General features: G+C 36.7%; 1 protein-coding gene across 4 annotated transcripts in view; it reads right to left on the bottom strand.

Moving 5' to 3' along the window:
* Window positions 1-21,167, bottom strand: part of SMARCA2 (SWI/SNF related BAF chromatin remodeling complex subunit ATPase 2) — a 115,153-nt gene that overhangs the window by 79,194 nt on the left and 14,792 nt on the right. For all 4 annotated transcript variants that reach the window (XM_077790128.1, XM_077790127.1, XM_077790129.1 and 1 more), the window contains 4 exons: window positions 14,519-14,642; window positions 4,643-4,972; window positions 3,697-3,798; window positions 2,060-2,309 (listed from right to left, as the gene is read on the bottom strand). In XM_077790128.1, the coding sequence (XP_077646254.1) occupies window positions 2,060-2,309; window positions 3,697-3,798; window positions 4,643-4,972; window positions 14,519-14,642 (806 nt within the window). The remainder of the gene's footprint in view (window positions 1-2,059; window positions 2,310-3,696; window positions 3,799-4,642; window positions 4,973-14,518; window positions 14,643-21,167) is intronic.

The raw sequence follows: 21,167 nt of genomic DNA, 5'->3' as shown, positions 1-21,167 counted from the left end.
AGCCAATGCCAGCCAGATCCAGGACAGACCCCTCCACTGGTCAAGGCTGAGCCAATCAAAAATGGTGGTAATGCCTTAATGATAGCAGATTTGAGAAGGGGGGAAAAAGTTACTGGGCAGATGTAATTATGGCTACAGAAGAGCAGTGTGAGAACCTTGAGAAGAACAACTCTGCAGACAGAAAGATCAGTGGAGAAGGAGGGGCCACAGGGAGTGGAGCTGAGAATCCCCCGCAGCCGATGGCACAGGCCACGGTGAGGCAGCTGTGCCCCTGCATCCCACCGGGGACCACAGGGGTGCAGAGATCCATCTGGAATTCAAATGGTTTTCAAGGCATAATGCTCCTTTATTAAAAGGGTTTAGTGTGAGATCTCAAGAGCCAACTATTTCATAAAGTTTTCACTAATCTCAGTGTTTTCAGGATAAGGATGTTTATCTTGGCTTTTTTTCTGCTCCGTTTTTATTAAGAAATTGTGAAGACACATTTCTGAATTAAACTTGCCTATATTAAAGCTAAATCCAGCACCATTAAACCACAGAAGCTGTCATACTGCTTTTTTCAAAACTTCTGTGTGATGTTATTTACACAGTTTTAACTAATGAAAAGATTTCCAGGAGTTCTACATATTCTGGAACTCAAAAGAAAATTAAACACCAGTAATGTTCAACATTAAAAGGGTTTGGATCTTACATCTATGTTCTAAGATAAAAAACCCATAAAATATAAAAGCTTTCTTCTGGAGAATCCTTATCAAACTTTCATCTCACTCTGCCAAGAACATCAGTGTCTTTAGAACCTAACATGCTGGTTCTGTAACTGGTTCTCTGGTAAGTAAAAGCATTAGCTTTATTTTTTTGTCGCTCCTCACTTTCCTAGTGTTTATGAACACTAAGACATAAAGCTTGGCACACACAGTGCAATACAGCAGGGCTGAAAACACACGAAGAGTAACAATTTGAGGTTAATTGATGCAGAAAACGTTGCACCATACTGGCCATGTAATTCTTGGTTGAAGTTAGTGCTACAATTCTTCTGTCAGAGTAACTGTGAAACCATAAAATGGTGTGTTCTACAAGCTTCTGAGAAAGATGCTGGAAAATAGTGATTGCTCATGCTGAAAAGAGATACAGCCATTCAGTCCTAGGATTTATGCATAAGACTAGCAGAATGATGACAAGAATGCACTGATAGAATTAGTTAAGCAATACCTGACACAAAAGTAACAGCTTTTCTGTAATCAAGGCCTGAATTCTGGGCACGGTATCAGACCCAAAAGCACTTCATGATGTTTTACCTCCATAAATCAAAACTTGTTAAACCAGTCTTCTGTGCGATCAACATCCCTCTTGGCTACCTTCCTCTACAAACTCAAAGTAACAATGCAAGATACATCATTAAACTAAAACAGGTAATACTCTGAGTGCAATTACCTTCCTCTGACTGATAATAGGAAATGTATTTTAGGCGCAGGTCAAAATCCTTCTGCCTGGCAGACTCTCAAGGTCAGTTGTTAAATAGCCTTGATGCTGTAATAAGGGAAGAAGTCTCTTTCTAACTCCAAAAGAAATGTTCTACCCTTTACTTTGTAACAAATGTACTTCATAATCTAAACAGAACATTCAAGAGGCAATTTTTGAAATTGGTATACTTTTTTCTTATCTTGCCCATGACTTTCTTATTCTCTTCACTCTTTGCTTGTCCAGACAAAACCATCATATTCATAAAAATGTGGTTTTGCTGTGGTTACTAACTCTTCAGCCTTTTGGCTGTCTCTGCTCTCTTCCAACTTCCCTTTGTTTGTAATACTGAAAACCTAGGATACAAAATTGTTTTCTCTTTAAACTTCAATGGCTTCCAGTGATACTGCCAATATGCTTCATTAGTTCACCACTTGGGGTAGAATTAAATAATTGTTTGGTTTGATATTTGTGTACTTCTTGGTAATACAGCCTTTCCCTTGAAACTTTGTTTACACTATCACCACTACAATAGCTGATTGCGAGGAGTTCCAGTTAAGGATGTGAAAAACAAGAATCATTTTAATCTTGTTACTCTTACCTATATTCACGTTCTTGGAGGATTTCAACAGGATCCAGTCCTTGTGGCTTCTGGACAGGGCTGATGCGGTTCTGCTTCTGCTGCAGCTGGACAATGGGTGAAGGCTGTCCAGGTGGGGGCTGTGGTACAGAGGGCCCAGGCATGGTGGCAGCAGGCTGGGCGGCAGCGGGAGCAGGAGAAGGCCTGCCACTAGGAGCTGGCGCTGGAAGCTTTTGCTGTGCATTGGAGACATTCATATCTGGGCCTTGGCCTGAAACGTGAACAGTACTGATTCATAACATGAAATACAGAAAGCAGGAAGAAAAGCAAGACGGCTTTCTGAAGACAAGATACGAAGGTAAGGTATACATTTAAAATCACCAGAAAAGGCACACTGAGACTAGACTGTTTTTTGAAACAGACATACTAAAATGCAAGTATACTATATATTGCAAGAAATGGCCAAAAGAAAACCAAAACACATGAAATTTTATGATGAATGCCGTTTCTTTTGCTATTCCTGTGGACTTTTAATTCTAGTGTTACCAGAAATGAAACAGCTGTAGAACTTCGTCCAAATGCAGACCTCACTCTGCCTCTTGTTCACTATCCTTGACGTTAGAAGAAAGCATCTAATAAATACATTTACAACTGTATTTAGACATACCTGCCAGATATAAGTAGCTTTTGTGTCACTATGATCTCCTAATAATTTTATTTATTTCAAATATCAGGAACTCAATTATTCTAATCACCATGAAAACCAACACCTCAGTTAACATGAAAATAGTACCTGTCATTTACAGTCACTAAAGGTCATAGATTTTGTAATTTCTTTATGACAAGTTACCCATGCATTCAGATGTTCATGAATTCACTATTAAAAGACATTGCTAAAATAAAGATGATGCTTAATTGTCTCAAGAGTCATAGTCGCTTAAGCTAGGGAAAACAAATTCAAAGTACACCTGCAATCTTGTAATCAACCTTAATTCAAACCAACATCCTGAAATATATAGAGATAACCCTTTGTAATTCACACATATGCTTCAAACTCCAGGAAAGGAACTTGAGGACAAGCTGTAGATTCTGTATGTAACTACACTGCATTTCAGCTTATAAGAAGAAAAAAAACAGGCCATCAAAAGCCTCTCTGCAGCCTCAGTTCTCAGGGAATCCGGGAAGTTGAATGACTGTGCAATGAATGACAAATATATTTGAAGACATGGGGGAAAAAAAATTACAGTATTCATTTGATCTCAAAGACTACACTGATCCTTCAAAGCAATTCAATTCCAAAAGTACAAAACACAGAGAAAGAAACAGTGTAATCCTACCATGATTTGAAAACTTTTGTTTAAAGTAGCAAAGGTGAAAGACAAGCTTGCTGCAATTAAGCATACTCAGAATATAACTTATTAAGTTTTATGCATGTTCCTCAGAAAACATACACATTTCATTCTGACTGGAAAAAGGTGCTTCATGTTCAGTCTGTCTAAAAATGGCAGTTAATTTCACGTGGGTCTTTTCCAAATGAATAAAAGGTTATAGACTCTCCTTGATTAAACTCCTAGACACAGTAGAGATTACACTATTTTTCCTGCACAGCTTTTTACCTTTCCTTTTTACTTTTCCCCCACATCTTTTTCTCACCATACCTTCAGTCCATGTTTTAGGGGTAATAGCAGTTGTATGTCCAGGCATCCCTGGTGCAGCCCCTGGTCCAGCAGCAGTACCACTCATTGCATGTAATCCAATACCTGCAATTTGACAGAGGAAAAAAAATTTGCTAAAACACAAGCCATTTCCAAGATTCAAAAATCATTGTTTTCTAGCATGCTAGTCTATTCAGGCAAGTAGTACTTTTCTTCATTAAGTAAGAATTTAAGTGTTTTTTATAATACATATAACTAATGAAGGTAATACATATACTTAAAATCATGTTTCATGAAAAAAACAAACTTAATTGGTAGCAAAGCCATATCCACCAAAATGAAGAGTGCCATTAGTAAAACCTAAGAAACAGTATCACCTGAACCCTTGATTCTAACGCAAACTCAGTACTGAAAGGGTTCAGAAACTAACACGTTTAGGGTGTTTAATCTAAGACTTTTCTTAGGACCAAAATGTGCTTACTTACCTCACTGCAACATCTATCACCATTGTGAGAAAAAAGTAAGCACACTTCTTTTTTCTTATGTTTTGCACTTAATAGCAGACTATACATGGTTTATTTTCAACAACCTAAATAATCAGTCAACTTGATCCAGATTATTCATCTACTTTCCCGCATAGCAACAGGAGACTGGAAATTCACCGTAAGAAATACAAGGGGGATTGCTATCAGCAAAGTACAATTAACATTCAAAAACTGTCAAGCATATCAGGACAGACACAGTACTGCACAGTGAAGTAACTTCTATTTTGGTTATTAGTATTCTATTTTGGCAATATTCTATTAATAACAGATGTGTTTTATGCACTTGCTCAGGCTTAATACAATCCCAAATTACAGCCCTGCACAGCACTTATTTCTTAATCTATCACAGGCAGGACTTCAAGAATTATTATCTGAGCAATGATTCCCACCAAAGATTCACTTACCAGACTGCCTGTTGAAAGCACTCGGAGGCTGCTGCTGTTGAATGCCAGGCAGTGTTCTCTTGCCCTGGACAGCAAGCTGGAGGTTCTCTGGTAAGGGCTGACCCCTAGCCAGCATTTTGTATGCTAGAATCTGAGCCCGCAGCTGATGCAGCTGTGCAGGGCTGAAAGGGGAAGGCCCTCTGTTAGGCTGATTCATAACTTGTGGGTCTCCTGCTATAATGGGTCCTGGCTGACTGGGAGTCATCTGAGGTGGTGTTGGACCTCCTCCAGACATTGGACTGGACACATGCTCTGGTGCTCCTAGTGGAGATGGGTGTGGAGACATATAACCTAGAACAGGTAGAAGAATCATAAAGTTACCACTCTGATAGATAAACCTGAATTTCGTCCAATTTTTTAACAGTACATAAAGCATAACAGTGTCTCTCTAAGGTCAGCATTTTCTGCGAAGACAAAAGTGAAATCCAAAGTTCCCTGGGATATTAAGACAGTCTCAGGAGCTCTTCTTTGAGAAGAACTACAGTTATTTAGTCCAATAATTCTTAAGCATAACATTACCTGCATATTTGGAGTAAGACAAACTAAAACACGAAAGACAATACAGAAGCCTGGGGATATAGAGTTATTTACTAGAATTATGGAAAAACGTTTCTTTGCAGAATATATGCAGTGAAGTTCACATAGTTTATAGCTTAATACTCTAAGTTTATTTTGAGGCACATACATCAAGGAATATCCCATTCACTTCTACAAGCCCTCTTAGCCAACACTCACCAACATACAGAAGTAGAAATAAATGTTATTCACTTTCCATACAACTGCTCTTTCATTTCTACAGATTAAAGATTTGAGCCAAAGTATGTTCAATACCTTTTGCCATCTGGATGCCAAACAACTTGTGCAAGAACAAAAATCACAGTCTGAAGAAGCTGCTGAAGACTATGTCAAGAGCAACCACAGTTCTGAAATGAACAGTGCTTGTATCTTATTACAGCACTTGAAAATGCAGTGGTTTTAATTCTAAATATTAATTACATCTACTACATATTTTCTTGAGCTCCAAAAAGCACAACAGCTAGTTTTTGGGGATTTTATCCACCAAGAGTGAAAAAGAGGTAACAATATTTACCCACTTCACTCTGGTACTGTGGAACAGAAATAGTGTTCTCACAGACTGGAAAAATCTAAAAAAAATTCACAAAAATCTAAAAATCTTCTGGCTCATTTTCATATTCCATGTTCATAAACCAGAGATCGTAACTCCAAAGATCATGGTAGAGTTCATGATTCTGTGACACCCAATCTACTCTTCTCTCAATTTTCCTGTCACTTTAAAGTGAAACTACATTTATTTCATCTATATGTAGTACAGACCACAGAAGAAATTCTGCTTGCTCTTTAGCTTCACTGTTCTTACTGACCCTTCAGTAAAGGCAACATAGGCGAAATCTCAAAGCAGTTTCCACTTTTCATTCTCAACTCTGGGATGACAGGAGCTGTAAGTCACTAGAACTTCAACAAGTGAAGAGATTAGAGTGCCAAAGAACTGAAATTTGTGCTCAACTTAAATAAAGGTTGTAAATGTATGAGACAGAATAAAAAGCAGAAAGGATTTCAGTTCGCAAAAAAAAAAAAAAAAAAAAAAAGAGAAGTACAGAGGGGAAAGGGAGATTTGTGATAAGAAAAGATCAGACAGACAGAAACAGACCAGGTTCAAACTAAAGAGGATGACGAGAGGAAAAGAAGATGACTTTGGAAAGAATAAGATAAGTTACACAGTTCAAGAGAAAAATGAGGGGAGAAGTTCAAAGAAAAGGAAGAAAGACATATTAAAAAGCTAGAACTACTGGAGCTATATACTAGTTCAATATAAAAATTGTCTGTACATCCCTTGTTGGTGATAAAAGGTATGATACATAACTCAAGTTTACTCCACTTACTCATTTTCTTCCACTAACTTACTTTTATCTCTTTATCATTTTAAGAGAAGAGGGGAAGCTACAAATCCCTCTTGCTGAGCACACTGCTTAAAAAACACCCATCATACCACAACAAAAGAAACAAAAAAATGAAACTATTATTAGTTTATACTAGAAAGTAAGGTTTATTGCAATGTTTATCCATTATTACATTTCTACATCTCAAGTTTTACTTTAAATAGCACCTAACTGGAATAACATTGTTTTCTGAACCATTTTTGAAAAAATGGTTTCTGTCCCTCCTCAAGTTATACTGTCCAATCTAAAAATTCTTTTACAAATGACTGATAGATTTCAGACTCAAGATCTTGAAATGCATCTGGACTACAAAGTTTAGAACAGCAGTCTAAGGTGTTGAGTATTTGTTTTCAGTCCTGACAGTTCAAGCTGCCAAGTCTGTGACTAAGTTTTGCAAGGAGGAGTTTTCAAAAGCAGACATTTTTTCATCTTTCCAATTATGTATTTATTACTTATACTTTCACTCTTCCTCCAAGTCCTCTGCATTAGCATTTTTAACAATGAAAAACTATGCTTGACAAGAGGAAGAATGAAAACAAAATTTCCATAAAGTCAGGAAATAACAAAATCCTTCCAAACCTCTTGTAAAGATGCTAAAATGTAGCATTTACGCAATGCAAATTTTGTGATGCTGTATGAAAATTTTTATTTAGTGTGTGAAAACTTTCACATGGTGACAGTGACAAAAGATACAGCCGCAAGTCTGAACTAACAAAATATTTATACTACTTGCTTTTTCCCTATCTTATTACACATGGGCTCTAACACAGATAAGCACGCACATGAGAACATCCCCCAAAATTGAGTTTAACCACCATAAAAGGACAATAGTAACCTACAGTTTTGAACACCACAGAGAATACCAGGAAAGGGAGGCCAAACAACTCCGGCTATAATTTAAAACTGTGGTAATTTCTAAGCTTTATCAGGCTTCTCCAGATTTTGTCTGAGTTCTGAAAACCTCAAATGATGGTGACTCGTAATCACTCTGATGCTGAATTTCCTTTCCCATAAGTCCCATCAGAATTTCACTTACACAATTTGTAAGTAAACATTACTTCTGTGCTTTTACTGTGCATCTTTGAGGAGAGTCCTGCCAGTCTTTCCCCAAATCCTTCAATGTGTTATAGAAGAGGCTGCATCAGAAACCCTTCTCAAGTTTTCCTAACTGTACGCATAATCAGAAACATATTTAGTCCCACTTTGGGACTTGTGCAGCAAATATACAATACAGCATGTCATAAACAATGTATATTCTTTACAGTATTAACATTGGAATAAATCCTAGTTCTAACACTTCTCTAAGTACTATTGGAGGGCAGTGTGCACACAATGTTTCTGCTTTAATTGCTTTTTGTTTCACTTCAGATAACAGAAACAATAACATCTTTCTTTTCTGTTTTAAAGCTGAAAAATCAGAGTGCTAAAAATTTCAACCGTTTATTTTCCATTTTAATGTATAATGAAATGTAAGAGCACTTACAAATGAATTCAAAAACCTAGTAAAGATAAAGAAAAAATCAAAGTTTTAGCAGTCCAAACACTGGAATGTTCAACAGAGGATTTGAACTGCCACTAAAATTTAGTAAGTCTAAAACAATGGAAGTGTCTGAGGAACATACAGGTCACATCTTTATGCAAAAGCCAACAGCAAAGTTATATTTGTACTTAAGAATGTGACTGTAAATTTTTTTTTTTGATTCAGAAAATATAGACAGGATTGAAGAAATATATAGCTGTGTAACTCACTGAACTATCATTTCAATCACCAATTGAAGATAGTCTAAAAAAACTAAGAAATAGAATAAAGTACACCTCCACAAAACACAGTACAAAAGCCCAGTATCTTGTAACACAGTGGAAAGTATGCCCATGTCAGATCGAGGCCACAAACTTTCATAAGGCAAGGAAAACATAAAATTTCCCTCTCAGTAGTGTGGCCAGGGTTAACACCAGTTCTTGTGAAACTGAACAAAGAAGAAAGAGAGGTCATGTGTGCAAGTAATTTAAAACTAGGACTGCAGAAATAATATTGGTCAGAGGTCTAATACTGGCAGGCAGATGAATAAGGTGGTAGGTCTTTCCTCATCTTTAAAAGTCTGAATGAATTCAGAAAAGGAAGTGCAACTAATTTAACAACAGTAGGGACAATGAACATTACCTGTAAAGTAGCAATATATTAGTGAATTCTAAAATTGTGTGTCTTTAAGTTCAACAAATACTGTGTGACTAATAAAAAGTAATATAGATCAAGTCCCAGAATCCTAAATGCCTTCCTTTCTGAAGCCCTTATGTTTCCACTTACAAACACCAAGAAAAGACATCCAAACATTTCAAATTGGCCCACATTTTACTGCTGTATCACAGTAACTTAATTTAATTCTTACAAATCACAGAAAAACAAATATATTGTTTACTCCAGTCCATTTATATTTTATGAATTTTTATAATAAAAGTATTTTATTTTATGTAAGTAATTGGCTTGTATTTCTAATATCTCTCTAATCCCCTTCAAAAGCCAGTTCCAACTATGATCTTAATCTGTTAGATAGTTTAACAGATTAATGTTGAAGAACTTAACAATTTACAGTAAATCTCATACTTGTCATATAAATATTGCAGAATTCACTCACTGGAAGATAGTACTCAAAGTGCTGGAAGACAGCTTCTAACCAAATTCAAAATCAGTAATTGTAGTAAGCTTACTATTTAAACAGCTAAATATGAAGATGAAGCAATACATTTTCCACTCATTTAACCTGTTAGCATCAAAACAAAGGCATTAAGACTGAACAGGGGCATCACTGTATGTAAGTTCAAGAAAAGAGAATCTGTCACCAAAACTAGCCAGGAATATTACTCTTTCTCCAGTTTAGTAGTAAGACTGGAAGGAGCAACTGCTGAGGAGAAAGATACCAACTCATAGTATTTCCCCCCATATATTAATGTCAGACTTTTGAAAATCATGGTATTGCAGTATGCAATAAAAATGTGATGATCTGTCTGAGCTAGTAAAACATTCTTTCTGCATGACTTGCACCTCACTAAGCTCCAGTAGAAAAAACAAACTAAAGAAACTAAATAATAATGTTGCATACCTTAACTTAGTAATTACTGTTGGTTAAAAAAAGTGCAAAAATCTCATAACAGTAATTACTATACAATCAGTGAACAGGCACTTAAGTAAAATGACACAGTTCTTGCAGATTTAGCTTTCAAATGTTTCTGACTTGCTCATCATTCATTTCACCTCAAAAAGGGATAGTTAATTATTTAACATAAGAATCATTACTTCCAAAATTCTGTATCAACTTTCTCTTGTTCATTCACAACTGTATACTTGATTTACATAACCATACCTACAATTGCATGTGCAGTTGCCAATTTACTTCTAATTTATCACCCACATTTTTAAGCATATATTTTATTTAAAAAATCTTGCTTTTGTACTTAGATACAAACTTTTGCAAGACTTCCCTCTTTTATAAAATTACTAAAAAGAACTAAAAAGACTGCTATTGGAACATCTGACATTTATAATGAAATCCCATTTTGTGATCACTTCCCATTGTAAACCGCATGCAGAACAACAGCCTATGGATTCATCACAACTATTCCACCCAGATTTCTAAGAACTGAAGCATTTTATGAAGACTATCCACCTTGCCATTGTCAAAAAATTTAAGGACATTATTTCCCACTGTAGTTTACCAGTCCTTCTCAGAATATGAGAGCCTGTGAACAGGAAGATTTCTGTCAATAAGGGATCATTACAATAGTCTACCTAACTTTTCTAAAGTAGACCAGTGACACTTGACCTCTAAACAAACTTCTCCCTTTGGTCTATGGTACAGATAACAAAGACATCCAGTGCTGATTTAGCATTTGCATGACACAAAACCTACTACAAATACTTGGGTAATCTGTGTTCCAAAAGTTAAATATCTTCATTAAGTAAGATAAAGGTATTTGAACACATTTTGAATTCATACAGTTTGCAGGTAAATTTGCAGGTACCAAATTACACTGGTTTGTTTTTTTTTTGCTGTTGTTTTTGGTTTTTGGTTTTTTTTTGGGTTTTTTTGTTTTTTGTTTTTTTGGACTTTAAAGGCTCTGTCTATCTATTACAAACCCTTTTACTGTCTGAGAATGTGCAGACTGATCAAGTATTATTTTAATTCTCTTGTTAGATAAATTAAAAATTGGAGTTTAACATTCTCGAGAATAAAACAAACATACTCTTCTCAGCAGTATAGACTGCTTATTATAATGCAGTTTATACTACTACACAGCAAACTATTTTGCTCCTAGACATGCATTGTTCTTGGCTGTGCTAAAATCTATGCTAGAAAAATAAGTACATTCTTCTCAGATTTTGATAAGCCTTTGTAACCAATTTGTATATTATTCACTGCTAAACCTCTGTGTTATATATAATTTTTATCTGTATTGACTTCAAGCTTTTTTCCAGATCACAAATACCTTGAACAGCACTGAACCAAAACAGACTTCTTAAAGACTAGAAAAATCCACAACTGGATGATCATCTTCTAGTCACAGGTAAGTTTATAATCTGTCATGTATTTATCATAATATATTTAATGCAGATTATATTGATTTTACTTAGTGAAATCATTGTCTTAAATCACAGTATCATACAGTAAAAAGCCAAGGAATTTTTATAACTATGCCAAGCAGACAAGGTTGTGTCTATCATCATACTACCGGCTTTCACAATGCACAGAGAAGCCCCAAACACGGGCTAAGATCATTTTTCCTGACAGCTGTACATACACTGTACCGTATCTGTTGACATTTTAATGAAGCAATTTAGCTTATGATCACCACAAAAAATAGCAGACTAATTTGACTAGTATATAAAAAGAATATAATATTATCATATTTACATAATATATAATAGTACATTTGTCAGACTAAAGGCTGACTTTATGCAATTCAGATGGACTTGGACAAGATCAAGAAGTGTGACAACGTGAATTTCATGGGGTTTAACAAGTCTAAGTACAAGGTTATGCACAATGGATGAGACAAACCCCAGTATCAATATATACTGAGCAATAAAGGGGTTGATATCAGCCCTGCTGAGAAGGGCTTGGGAATACAGGTGGACAAGAAGCTTGACATGACCTATCATTGTGCGGTCATAGCCCAGAAAGCCAAACATGTCCTGGGCTGTATCCAGAGCAGGGTGGGCAGCAGGGCCAGGGAGGGGATTCTGCCCCTCTGCTCTGCTCTGCTGAGACCCCACGTGCAGTGCTGCATCAGCTCTGGGGTCCCAGCAGAGGAAGGACCTGGAACTGTTGGAGAGGATTCAGAGGAAGCCACAAAGATGATTAGAGGGATGAATCAACTCTCCTATGAGGACAGGCTGAGATAGTAGGGGTTGCTCCCCATGAGAAAGGTACGTCCCAGGGAGACCTTATTGTGGCCTTTCAATACTTGAAAGAGCCTTAATAGAAAGCTGGAAAGAGACTTTTTAAAAGGACTGTAATCACAGGGCAAGGGTGAATCATTTTAGTCAATAAATTCAAACTAGATATAAGGAAGACTTATTTTTTTAATGAGGGTGGTTTAACTCTGGCCAGATTTCTCAGAATAGCTGGCAGATGCCCCATGCCTGGAAACATTCATGGTCACTTTCAATGGAGCACTGAACAGCTCTGAACAACAGTTGGGCTCTGATCTAGTTGAACATGTCCCTATTCACTTCAAAAAGGTTGCAGAGAACGATTTTTAAAGGTCCTCATCCAAACCAAACCAAATTATGTTTCTATGATACTGTCATTTTTCCACAAAACTCTTCCTGATGGTCTGAATTATAGACATCACAAAGAATTAAAAGAGAGACATTTTTATTTTACCTACCACAATATTTAATGACATATAGACATATTCTCTAAGTTTTCAAATTAATGGGGAAAGGGCAATCCCTCTCCTGAGGTTTTGGACTTATTCAGCTACTTTTCCTCAAATGCCTCCCAAAATATAAATTAGTGCATATTTATCTACTTCAACTTGAGGACTACGAACAATAAGCCATGAAAAAAAACAGACCTAAAACCAATGAGGTACAATTTCTACTTGACACTTATATTGTTAAAAATTGTACACAACTGTGTACTGTAAACTCAACTATCAGACACCTGTGAGGAAGTGAACCTCATAGTAAAGTCTAGGTTTCTACCATAGCCAACTGAAGATTCTGTCAGGACCAAGAGTTATGAGCATCCTTCCATGGATTCTCAGAGAAGTCATCCTGTCCTTTTGCCATGAGTGTGGGCATGGTTAAACTCTCTTTTTCCACACTGCATATTTCCACAAAATTTGTAAAAACACAAGTGTCCTACTTTCTCTAACGTTGAAGGAAATCAGACAGAAAAGATCTAATAGGTGGACAGGCTATCAAGGAGCCTGCTTTTCTACCCTGGACCTCTACACAATGGCAAAAACCTACAAATCTACTAGATGGGACTTTGCCCACCAGGTATTAGAAAAGCATCAAGAGCCACATTTTTGTGGAAAAGATAGCTGTGCAAGAACAAAACCAAAATGGAGACATAGAGGCAATGAAAGCTAAAACAGTCCTCTATAATGTCACCAAAAAAGTATCTGGAATATTAGAACATATGGAGATTTTTTTGACCACTTCTTTTAAAAGCACGCTTCACATAATAACTCTAGTAATCTCTATTTACATTGTAACAGTTGCTGGCATACAAAAAAAGAGAGTAGGAATCTGTAGTCTCTATCCTGACAAAGTTACTATAAATACAATCAATCATCTTTTTACAGTGCAAAATAACCTGGAAATCTCACCTGAGGCAGCACAAAAAAAAAAAGAAAACAACTCAGAAGCTACTTGTATTTGAAGCATTTGCAACCTATGCTCCTGTATTTTCAGTACATAGTGTATGAACTGTCCCACCTTCATTTTTAGACCAAAAGCTCTGTTCATTTCATCCCAAGCAGAAGTGTCCCCTAATTGCAAAGACAAGCAACATTTGTCTCTCAGATAATCATGCTCACATTTTTGTTGAAATTAACAAAAGAGGAAGTTTTATCTGATGAAGAACTTGTGTCTGCAAAGTCAGTTCTATTTTACTTAATTGATACTGAAAGGTTTAACAGAAAGGTTTAATGGAAAAACATTACTTTCTAATTATCTGGGTCCCAGACTGGGATTCAGTTACAGGCTACAGTTTCAGTTGCATACCACTGAAAAGCACAAAGAAGTTCAGGACCACTTCCTAATAGATTTGTACAGAGTACGTCACACCAAGAGCCCAGCATCATTTGGGATTCTTCAGAAGTTGCTGTAAAATAATTAAGCATGCAATGTAGAAAGCTTCGTCTGCTGTTGAACTTATTAATACTAGCAGGTGTTTCCAGTTAAATCTCCAAAATACCGAGCTGCTCATAGAATGTATGTCCTTTTATGTTCCAACCTACAGGACACAAAGAAGGCACGTAGCCATGTGTTAAAAAGTTTCATCTTCTGGCATAAAAACCATGGGAAAGCACTTTGATCAGCACTTGATGATAATAAATCGTATTAAAATATATTTACATTTACAGTAGCCACATAAGAAAAGAAGTAAGTTGGCGAGGTTTTTTTTCTTTAGAGAAGCAAACTGAACTCTGTGATAGACTTGCCCCAGCTATAGACTTGAACCTTAGCTTTTCTTCAATATATGCCTAATGGATACTCCAGAAAGAAATGGGATTCAGCTATTGCCTTGCCCTGTTCAGTTTCTGCAAACAAAGATGAAGGGAAATAACTGGCAATCTGCTATACGGAACCACAGTCTCTTTATAGAAGAGGCACCAAAATCACAGAGCATGCACAGTATGGATAAACCTTGGCTATGCTGGTCCATTGGACTCTGAGGTGGACCCATTCCAGGATGAGGAGGTCGCATACTCTTCATGGAGCCACAATGAACATCTTCAACCATTCCTTTTTCATGCAAGCCATCAATAGACTGTGAAAACAAAATAAGTATTTAGAGAGAGATAGTATATAAATCCACTATAAAAATATGAAAATACTAATTCAAAATCTTAACAAATATATGAGGAGGAAAAACTTCTTTCAGCAGTCTTTCAAAAAAAAAAAAAAAAAAAAAAAGCAAGCATAGGAAGTTCTGTCCTGAAATCACACACTTAGAGAAGTACAGAATACTATCAAACTGCTTGTTCCCTGTCTCCTTTTTGCCCTTTTTTTTTTCCTTATGAACTGTTTGGCAATGCCAGGGAGGCAAACTGCCCAAATACAAATACATAACCTGTATTGGCCTCGTATTACAAAGCAGTGTAACACATACTAACTTATGAAAGTAGAGCCTGTGGCTTGAGTTATTTTTAGCCCAAACTTTGCCCTTTCAGTTACTGCTTTACTGGAATGTCCCAAACATTGTTTCTCTTCAAAAAAAAGGGTGACATTGCAGGAAGTAACATCTTCATGAACAAAAACAAGGATAGACAGTCAAGGAAGGGAAAACAATATTTGTGCTCCCTAAAACTCTTGTCCCCTCCTACACTCCTCTAAAACTGGAGTTCTCATCAAACATGGAACAGTTCCAAGTGCTCTCCTTAGAGAATGAAGAAAATATAGCCTGGAGTCTGAAAAACATGCTGAAGGCATTCTGGGCACTGAAAAAGGCTCCATAATAAAAACTGAAGAGCTCTGAAAGTGAAAACAAGGGAAAAGTAACATTGGAAGAAAGATGTCCCAAGAAACAATGAAGTTTTCCATCAAAGCAAAATTTATATCATATTCCTATCTATGTAAAGGATTGAGCTAATTAACTTCTAACTCAGAGCTCTGTAAGGCTTTGTATTAGGAAGGAACAGACTGGCATCACTTACTTAGCCTCTCTCTACAGAAATACACAGCTCTGCCCCATTCTAACATATGCATGCATGCACACTAAATGCTGCTCTTGCAAACCCTACTATGAATGGAGACCTCATGGTCTGTTTTATCTAAATATACATCTATTTATTGAGAGTTCTTTTAAAAAAGAGACTAAAGATAACTCATTCTAGTGGAAAACGGAGGGAGACAATTAAATAAGTGTGCAGGAAGCTACATCAGCTCACAGAAAAGAAGTCACATTTCTTATTTTTGAGTAATTTGTTGCACATTACTAAATTTCAACAGAACTAAATAAAGGTCACTCTTTCTACGAAAGAAAATATCATTCTAAATTTCAGTTCATAAACCCTTTATATAAAATTTCTACTTTCAATTGCAATCATCAGATTTGACTAAGAATACCTTTAAACACACAGAATTTTTTGTTGTTGTTCTGAATTTTTTAAGGATTTCACTATAATTTTTCCTAATCAGAAGTTTGGGTTAAAAGGAGGAAAGTTATATAAAGGAAAAATAAAATAGATTTTTCATGTTTCACCAAATCATTTAATTATCATGACAGTATAAAGATATTTATGAAAATTAATTATATCATAAAAATACATACTACCCAAGAATCTATTTTTGAATACACGAACTTGGGATATGGAATAGAAATGTAGGCAAAGATGACTGACACATTAAAAATAGTTCCACTTTGCGAACCAAGTAAATCCCAGTGCCCTTTTCTGAGGCACGAAGATCCCTCCCTCTCTCTTTACCCCTTCTTACAAAGATAGCCAATGCAGAAGAGAACTCTTGCTTCACATTCTGTCCACATGAGCTGACTACTACAGAACCCAAAACACCTATAAAGCTGGATGCATTCTTATTTTGCCATGGTATGTGCTGGCTGCCATTATAGCTACCAAGAGGAGGAGACCTGCTGGTTTCTGATTTCCAGAACAGAAGACTCTAGCTGTACATTTGTAGCATTCATAACTGCAGGGAGGGGTTTCACTGCACTAATAGGTGGCAACCATGAAACCTCTGGGAAGGCAAACAGCTTGGATGGGAGTAAGAAGGCATGCAGCATGAATACATCAGAGGTACCAGCATAGAGAGGGTGGGCAAAGGAGATGTCAGTTAAAAAAGAGCTGCAGAGAAAAGAGAAGCAAGTATGTGGCCTTTGACAGAGGGAATTTTAAAAAAAAAATCAAACAGGAACTGAGAGGTAGGAACATGACTATACAAGAAAACTTTAATTCAAGGCATGCTTCTATGGAAATAATTGATAAAAATACCAGATTTTTGTAAAAAAATTATTATTTAAAGAAACCACAGACACAAAACCAAGTGTGGACACTGAAATGCTTCAAGTCTAATGGAAGAGAGACTACGTATATAGCAAGAAAGGGGTTTGCATCTGTGTATTTGCTTATATGGTGACAAACCTGAAAAGAAAAATCATTATAACTCATAAATCAAATTTTTGCTAGCAAAAATACAAAAGATGAAGATGGCCATTTACTTCTGTGAAGTAAAAACTAATTTAATTATTACACAATTGCTAATGTATGCAGACACTGGTATGCCCAAGAATGTATTTCATATAAAAGAACCTCTACTGGCTATAAAAAAGCCATGTACAATAGGGAACACAATTCAGCAGAGGACAGCAGTGGACCACAAGAACTAAGGAACAGTTATTCCTCGTAAATTTTCTAAATTACTATATAGTTACAGAGCTTGAGGATAACTCTAAATCTATGCAACAGGCTAAAAATTACAGAGGGTATCTTAACACAATGAAATTTCTGTAAATTCTTCCTCTATTAGTTATTCATCCTCTGTAAGTAATTTATCCTCTATAAGTTATTAAAGCTATCTGCCACAAAGACATTGTTGGGATAAGTAACTTATATTACCAATAAAGCACTACTATCACACTGGGGTACTCTTTTTATTTTAGTCTTCTAATACGACAAAACAGAAGGGAAACAGAAAGTTGAGACATATTCAACTTAGAGTAGAAATTATAGTTTTGGTCCCTATAAGTAAGGAAATAAGTACTGAACAGGCCAAATAAACAATGCTTCTAGAAACTGAGCAAGGGATGACCTTCAACTGTAGGCTACCACATGCCTATAGTCTTAGCAGATTTACATAATTTCTAATGCATAAGGAAAATTTTGTCTACAGTGCTTTTACTCTGAATTTAGCAACTAAGGTCTTCTTCTCACAGATGCATTGCAGTTTGACCTATATTCAGGTAAACTGTGACATTACCATGCCTGGGGTTTTTTTGTTTTAATCCACCTTCTTAAAAAAAACACCGAGCAAAAACAACCTCCAGCCTTGAAATTAAAGACTGAGTACCAGACTAGTTTTCTTGTAGACCATACAGCTTCTGAAACCACAGAATTACAGAGGGCAAACAGCAACATGTTGTCACATAACTGCCACAAACCTACACAGCATAACTGAATACATCCCTGATGGACAACGAGTCTGACAGTAGTTTTTGCAGCAGAAATCAATAAGTTTTTGGCCACTAATTCCATTAATCTCTAAAAAAAAAAAAAAATCACTAAATCATCACCATTTTATGTTCTCAGTTGATTTTTATTTTTCAAGGTTGGCAATACTTCGTTTCTTCTTTACTAACATAGATACAAAAAAGAGAAAAAAAAAAAAAAAAAAAAAGCAGCAGGGAACATGCCTACTGATGTTGCATGCTGTTACTTCTAGGACCATGACAGAACTACTTTGATTGTCAGAATGTCTAAGGTGCATAGATCTGTTACCCAATAATAGCTGAAACAGCAAACCATTTGCTTTCTGTTTTAATTGAATATCTGAGTCAACAACTAACATATTTAGTAAAAACTACTGTATTTCTAAAGAATTTTTTCTCTCGCTCGTGTTTTATCTCACTCACCAAAACCAGTAATATTGCCCATGACATCACTGTAATTATTCCACAGTCAGCAATCATTTGCAATACATCCCATTACAAATTCACAAGTGATTATGCATCAGGTTACAATTAAATGGAAGAGAAAATAAACCAAGAACTCATAGTACTTCATCCATTCCTCAAGTGAGCACCATGCAACTTCAAAAACTATAATGCTGTCATAACCAAAAGTTAAGCAGCTAAAATCATGTGGTCCAGCTAATGCTTAAGAAGATAATAGAAGCTTGTATCAGAGCATCACAGAACAGCTTGAGATGGAAGGAACCTCAAAGATCATCAAATTCCAAAGCCCCTACAGTGGTAGTCTCTGGACCAGGTTTCTCCAAGTCCCATCCAAACTCACCTTGAACACTTCCAGCAAAGAGACATTGACAGCTAATGGAAACAGCCTGTTCTAATACCTCACTATGCTCATAAGAAAAATTTCCTCCTAATATCTAATCTAAACCTCCTTTCTTTCAGTTGGAAACCATTCCCCTTATACCTGTATTTCTTAGAAGTCTTTCTACATCTTTCTTACAGGCTCCCTTCAGGTACTGGAAGGCTGCAATGTTGTCACTTCAAAGCCTTCTTTTCTCTAGGCTGAACAAACTAAATCCTCTCAGCCTTTCCTAACAGGGGAGGTGCTCCATCCCTCCGTCAGCCTGGTGGCCTCCTCTGGACTCACTGCAACAGTTCCAGGTCCTTCCTGTGCTGGGACCCCAGAGCTGATGCAGCACTGCACGTGGGGTCTCAACACAGCAGAGGGGTGGAATCCCCTCCCTGGCCCTGCTGCCCACCCTGCTCTGGATGCAGCTCAGGACACAACTGGCTCTCTGGCTGTGAGTGCCCATGGCTGGGTCAGGTCCAGCCTCTCAGCCACCAGCAGCCCCAAGCCGTTCCCAGCAGGGCTACTCTCCATCTCTTTATCCTCAGCCTGGGCTGATACCAGGAGGTGTCCCAACCCAGGTGAAGCACTCTACAGTATCTTGTTAAAACACTTAATATTTCCACAGACCCATTTCTCAAGTTTGTCCAGGTCTCTCTGGATGGCACCCCATCCATCAGACATTGTCTGCACCACTCAGGTTTGTACCATCTGAAAACCTGCTCAGTCCCATTGCCCATGTCATTAATGAAGACATTAAATAACACTGGTCGCAAAACAGACCCCTGAGGAAAACTAACACTACTTGGCACTGGTGTCCATCAGTACTGTGAGCCATGGACCACTTCCCTCCAGATGTGAATATCCAACCACTTTCTCATTCATGTAACGGTCGACTCATTAAAACTATCTCTCTCCAATCCTAGAGAGGAGTGTTGTGGGGGACTGTGTCAAAGGCTTTATTAATTCAGACTAAAACCATGTAACTGCGTTCTGCCGCAGAGGAGCTTCTATGTGGATGCAGAAAGAAAGATAGATTAGGGCAAGGAAGGTAGCAATGCTTTAACATCTTTCAGCTTCCAGTTATTTATTTTGACAAGATTCTCTGAGGCTGTTACAGTTTGTCCATTTAGCAGTATCCCTGACAGACTTCTTAAGTATGCCTTCTTAAACATAGCTGTGATGCATCCAAGATACACTTCAGTAAAATCTGGACCTGTATTTTGCTGGAAATCTGGTTGATAGTCCTTAAGAATCCAGCAAGAAATGCAGTTAATTTATTGCTTCTGTCAAAACTACGTTATGTAAACTTATAGTAAATTTTCCCGTGGAAAGGTCTGCTGGTTAGTAATAATGATTACACAATCTTTAATTTTCATAATACCAGTTCTTAAGTAAACATACTTTCGGAATTATTATTTATTAACATAAATTTGTTTCAATCAGTGTTTTAACTATTGATTGATCCTTTGGAATTTTTAAAGATTTTTGCATTACATTATCATTTGTAAGCTAGTCATACATCTAACACAGAATGCAGTTGTTTCACTTCAGCACGTGAATTTTAAAAGGAAGAGCGACATGCCACTGCATACATGGGTATCCCACAAAGCAATTGTGTAACTGGAACACTTTTGGTACAAACCCCCATTTTTACTGCATTTCATTAAAAAACAATGTTATGATATATGATGGCTTGTAAGTCAGTGTATTTTATATAACACTAAGCAAAAAGAAAATGCTTATTTGGTCCAGCTGCCGGTGGCTGACCTGTTTTTTTAATTTCACTGAACAACATGTAAGATTTGCAAAATAATCTAGAGGCATCCTTCTGCATCATTTCTTAGACCCTTCCAACGGTTATCCTAATACATTATTTCTGGAGTTACACAGAAAAACAGACCCCAAACCTCATCTAGACCAAAAATTAACTAAGATTTTATTTCATTTTTTCTTTTTTTCACCTGTACCAGCTCAACAGACCCATTTTCTACATTAATTACACACATGTGAAGACATGCTGGAACCTCTGAAGTAGAAACCTAGAAGACAACAGCAAGCCTGTTGCTATTAAAATGAAGACTTGTGAAATTACAGTCTTTATTCCATTATCAAAATGAAGGTATAGAAAAGGTAGAGTAATTTACTGTAACTATACTGAATGACCATCTTTGAATTAGCTATCCAGACCCTTTGTGGTGCATTTTTCAAAATATTTCAATGCCACCTCAATGGGAGAATTTCTGCTCTGGCTCACAGAACCTTGCGAGATGCTCTCTGAAGTCCCTGAAAGAATCTTGTGG

Source organism: Lonchura striata, chromosome Z, assembly GCF_046129695.1.
Source record: "Lonchura striata isolate bLonStr1 chromosome Z, bLonStr1.mat, whole genome shotgun sequence".
Classification (NCBI taxonomy): Eukaryota; Metazoa; Chordata; class Aves; order Passeriformes; family Estrildidae; genus Lonchura; species Lonchura striata.
The sequence above is the reverse complement of the archived record's forward strand: the minus strand, read 5'-3'. Positions and strand labels throughout refer to the sequence as shown.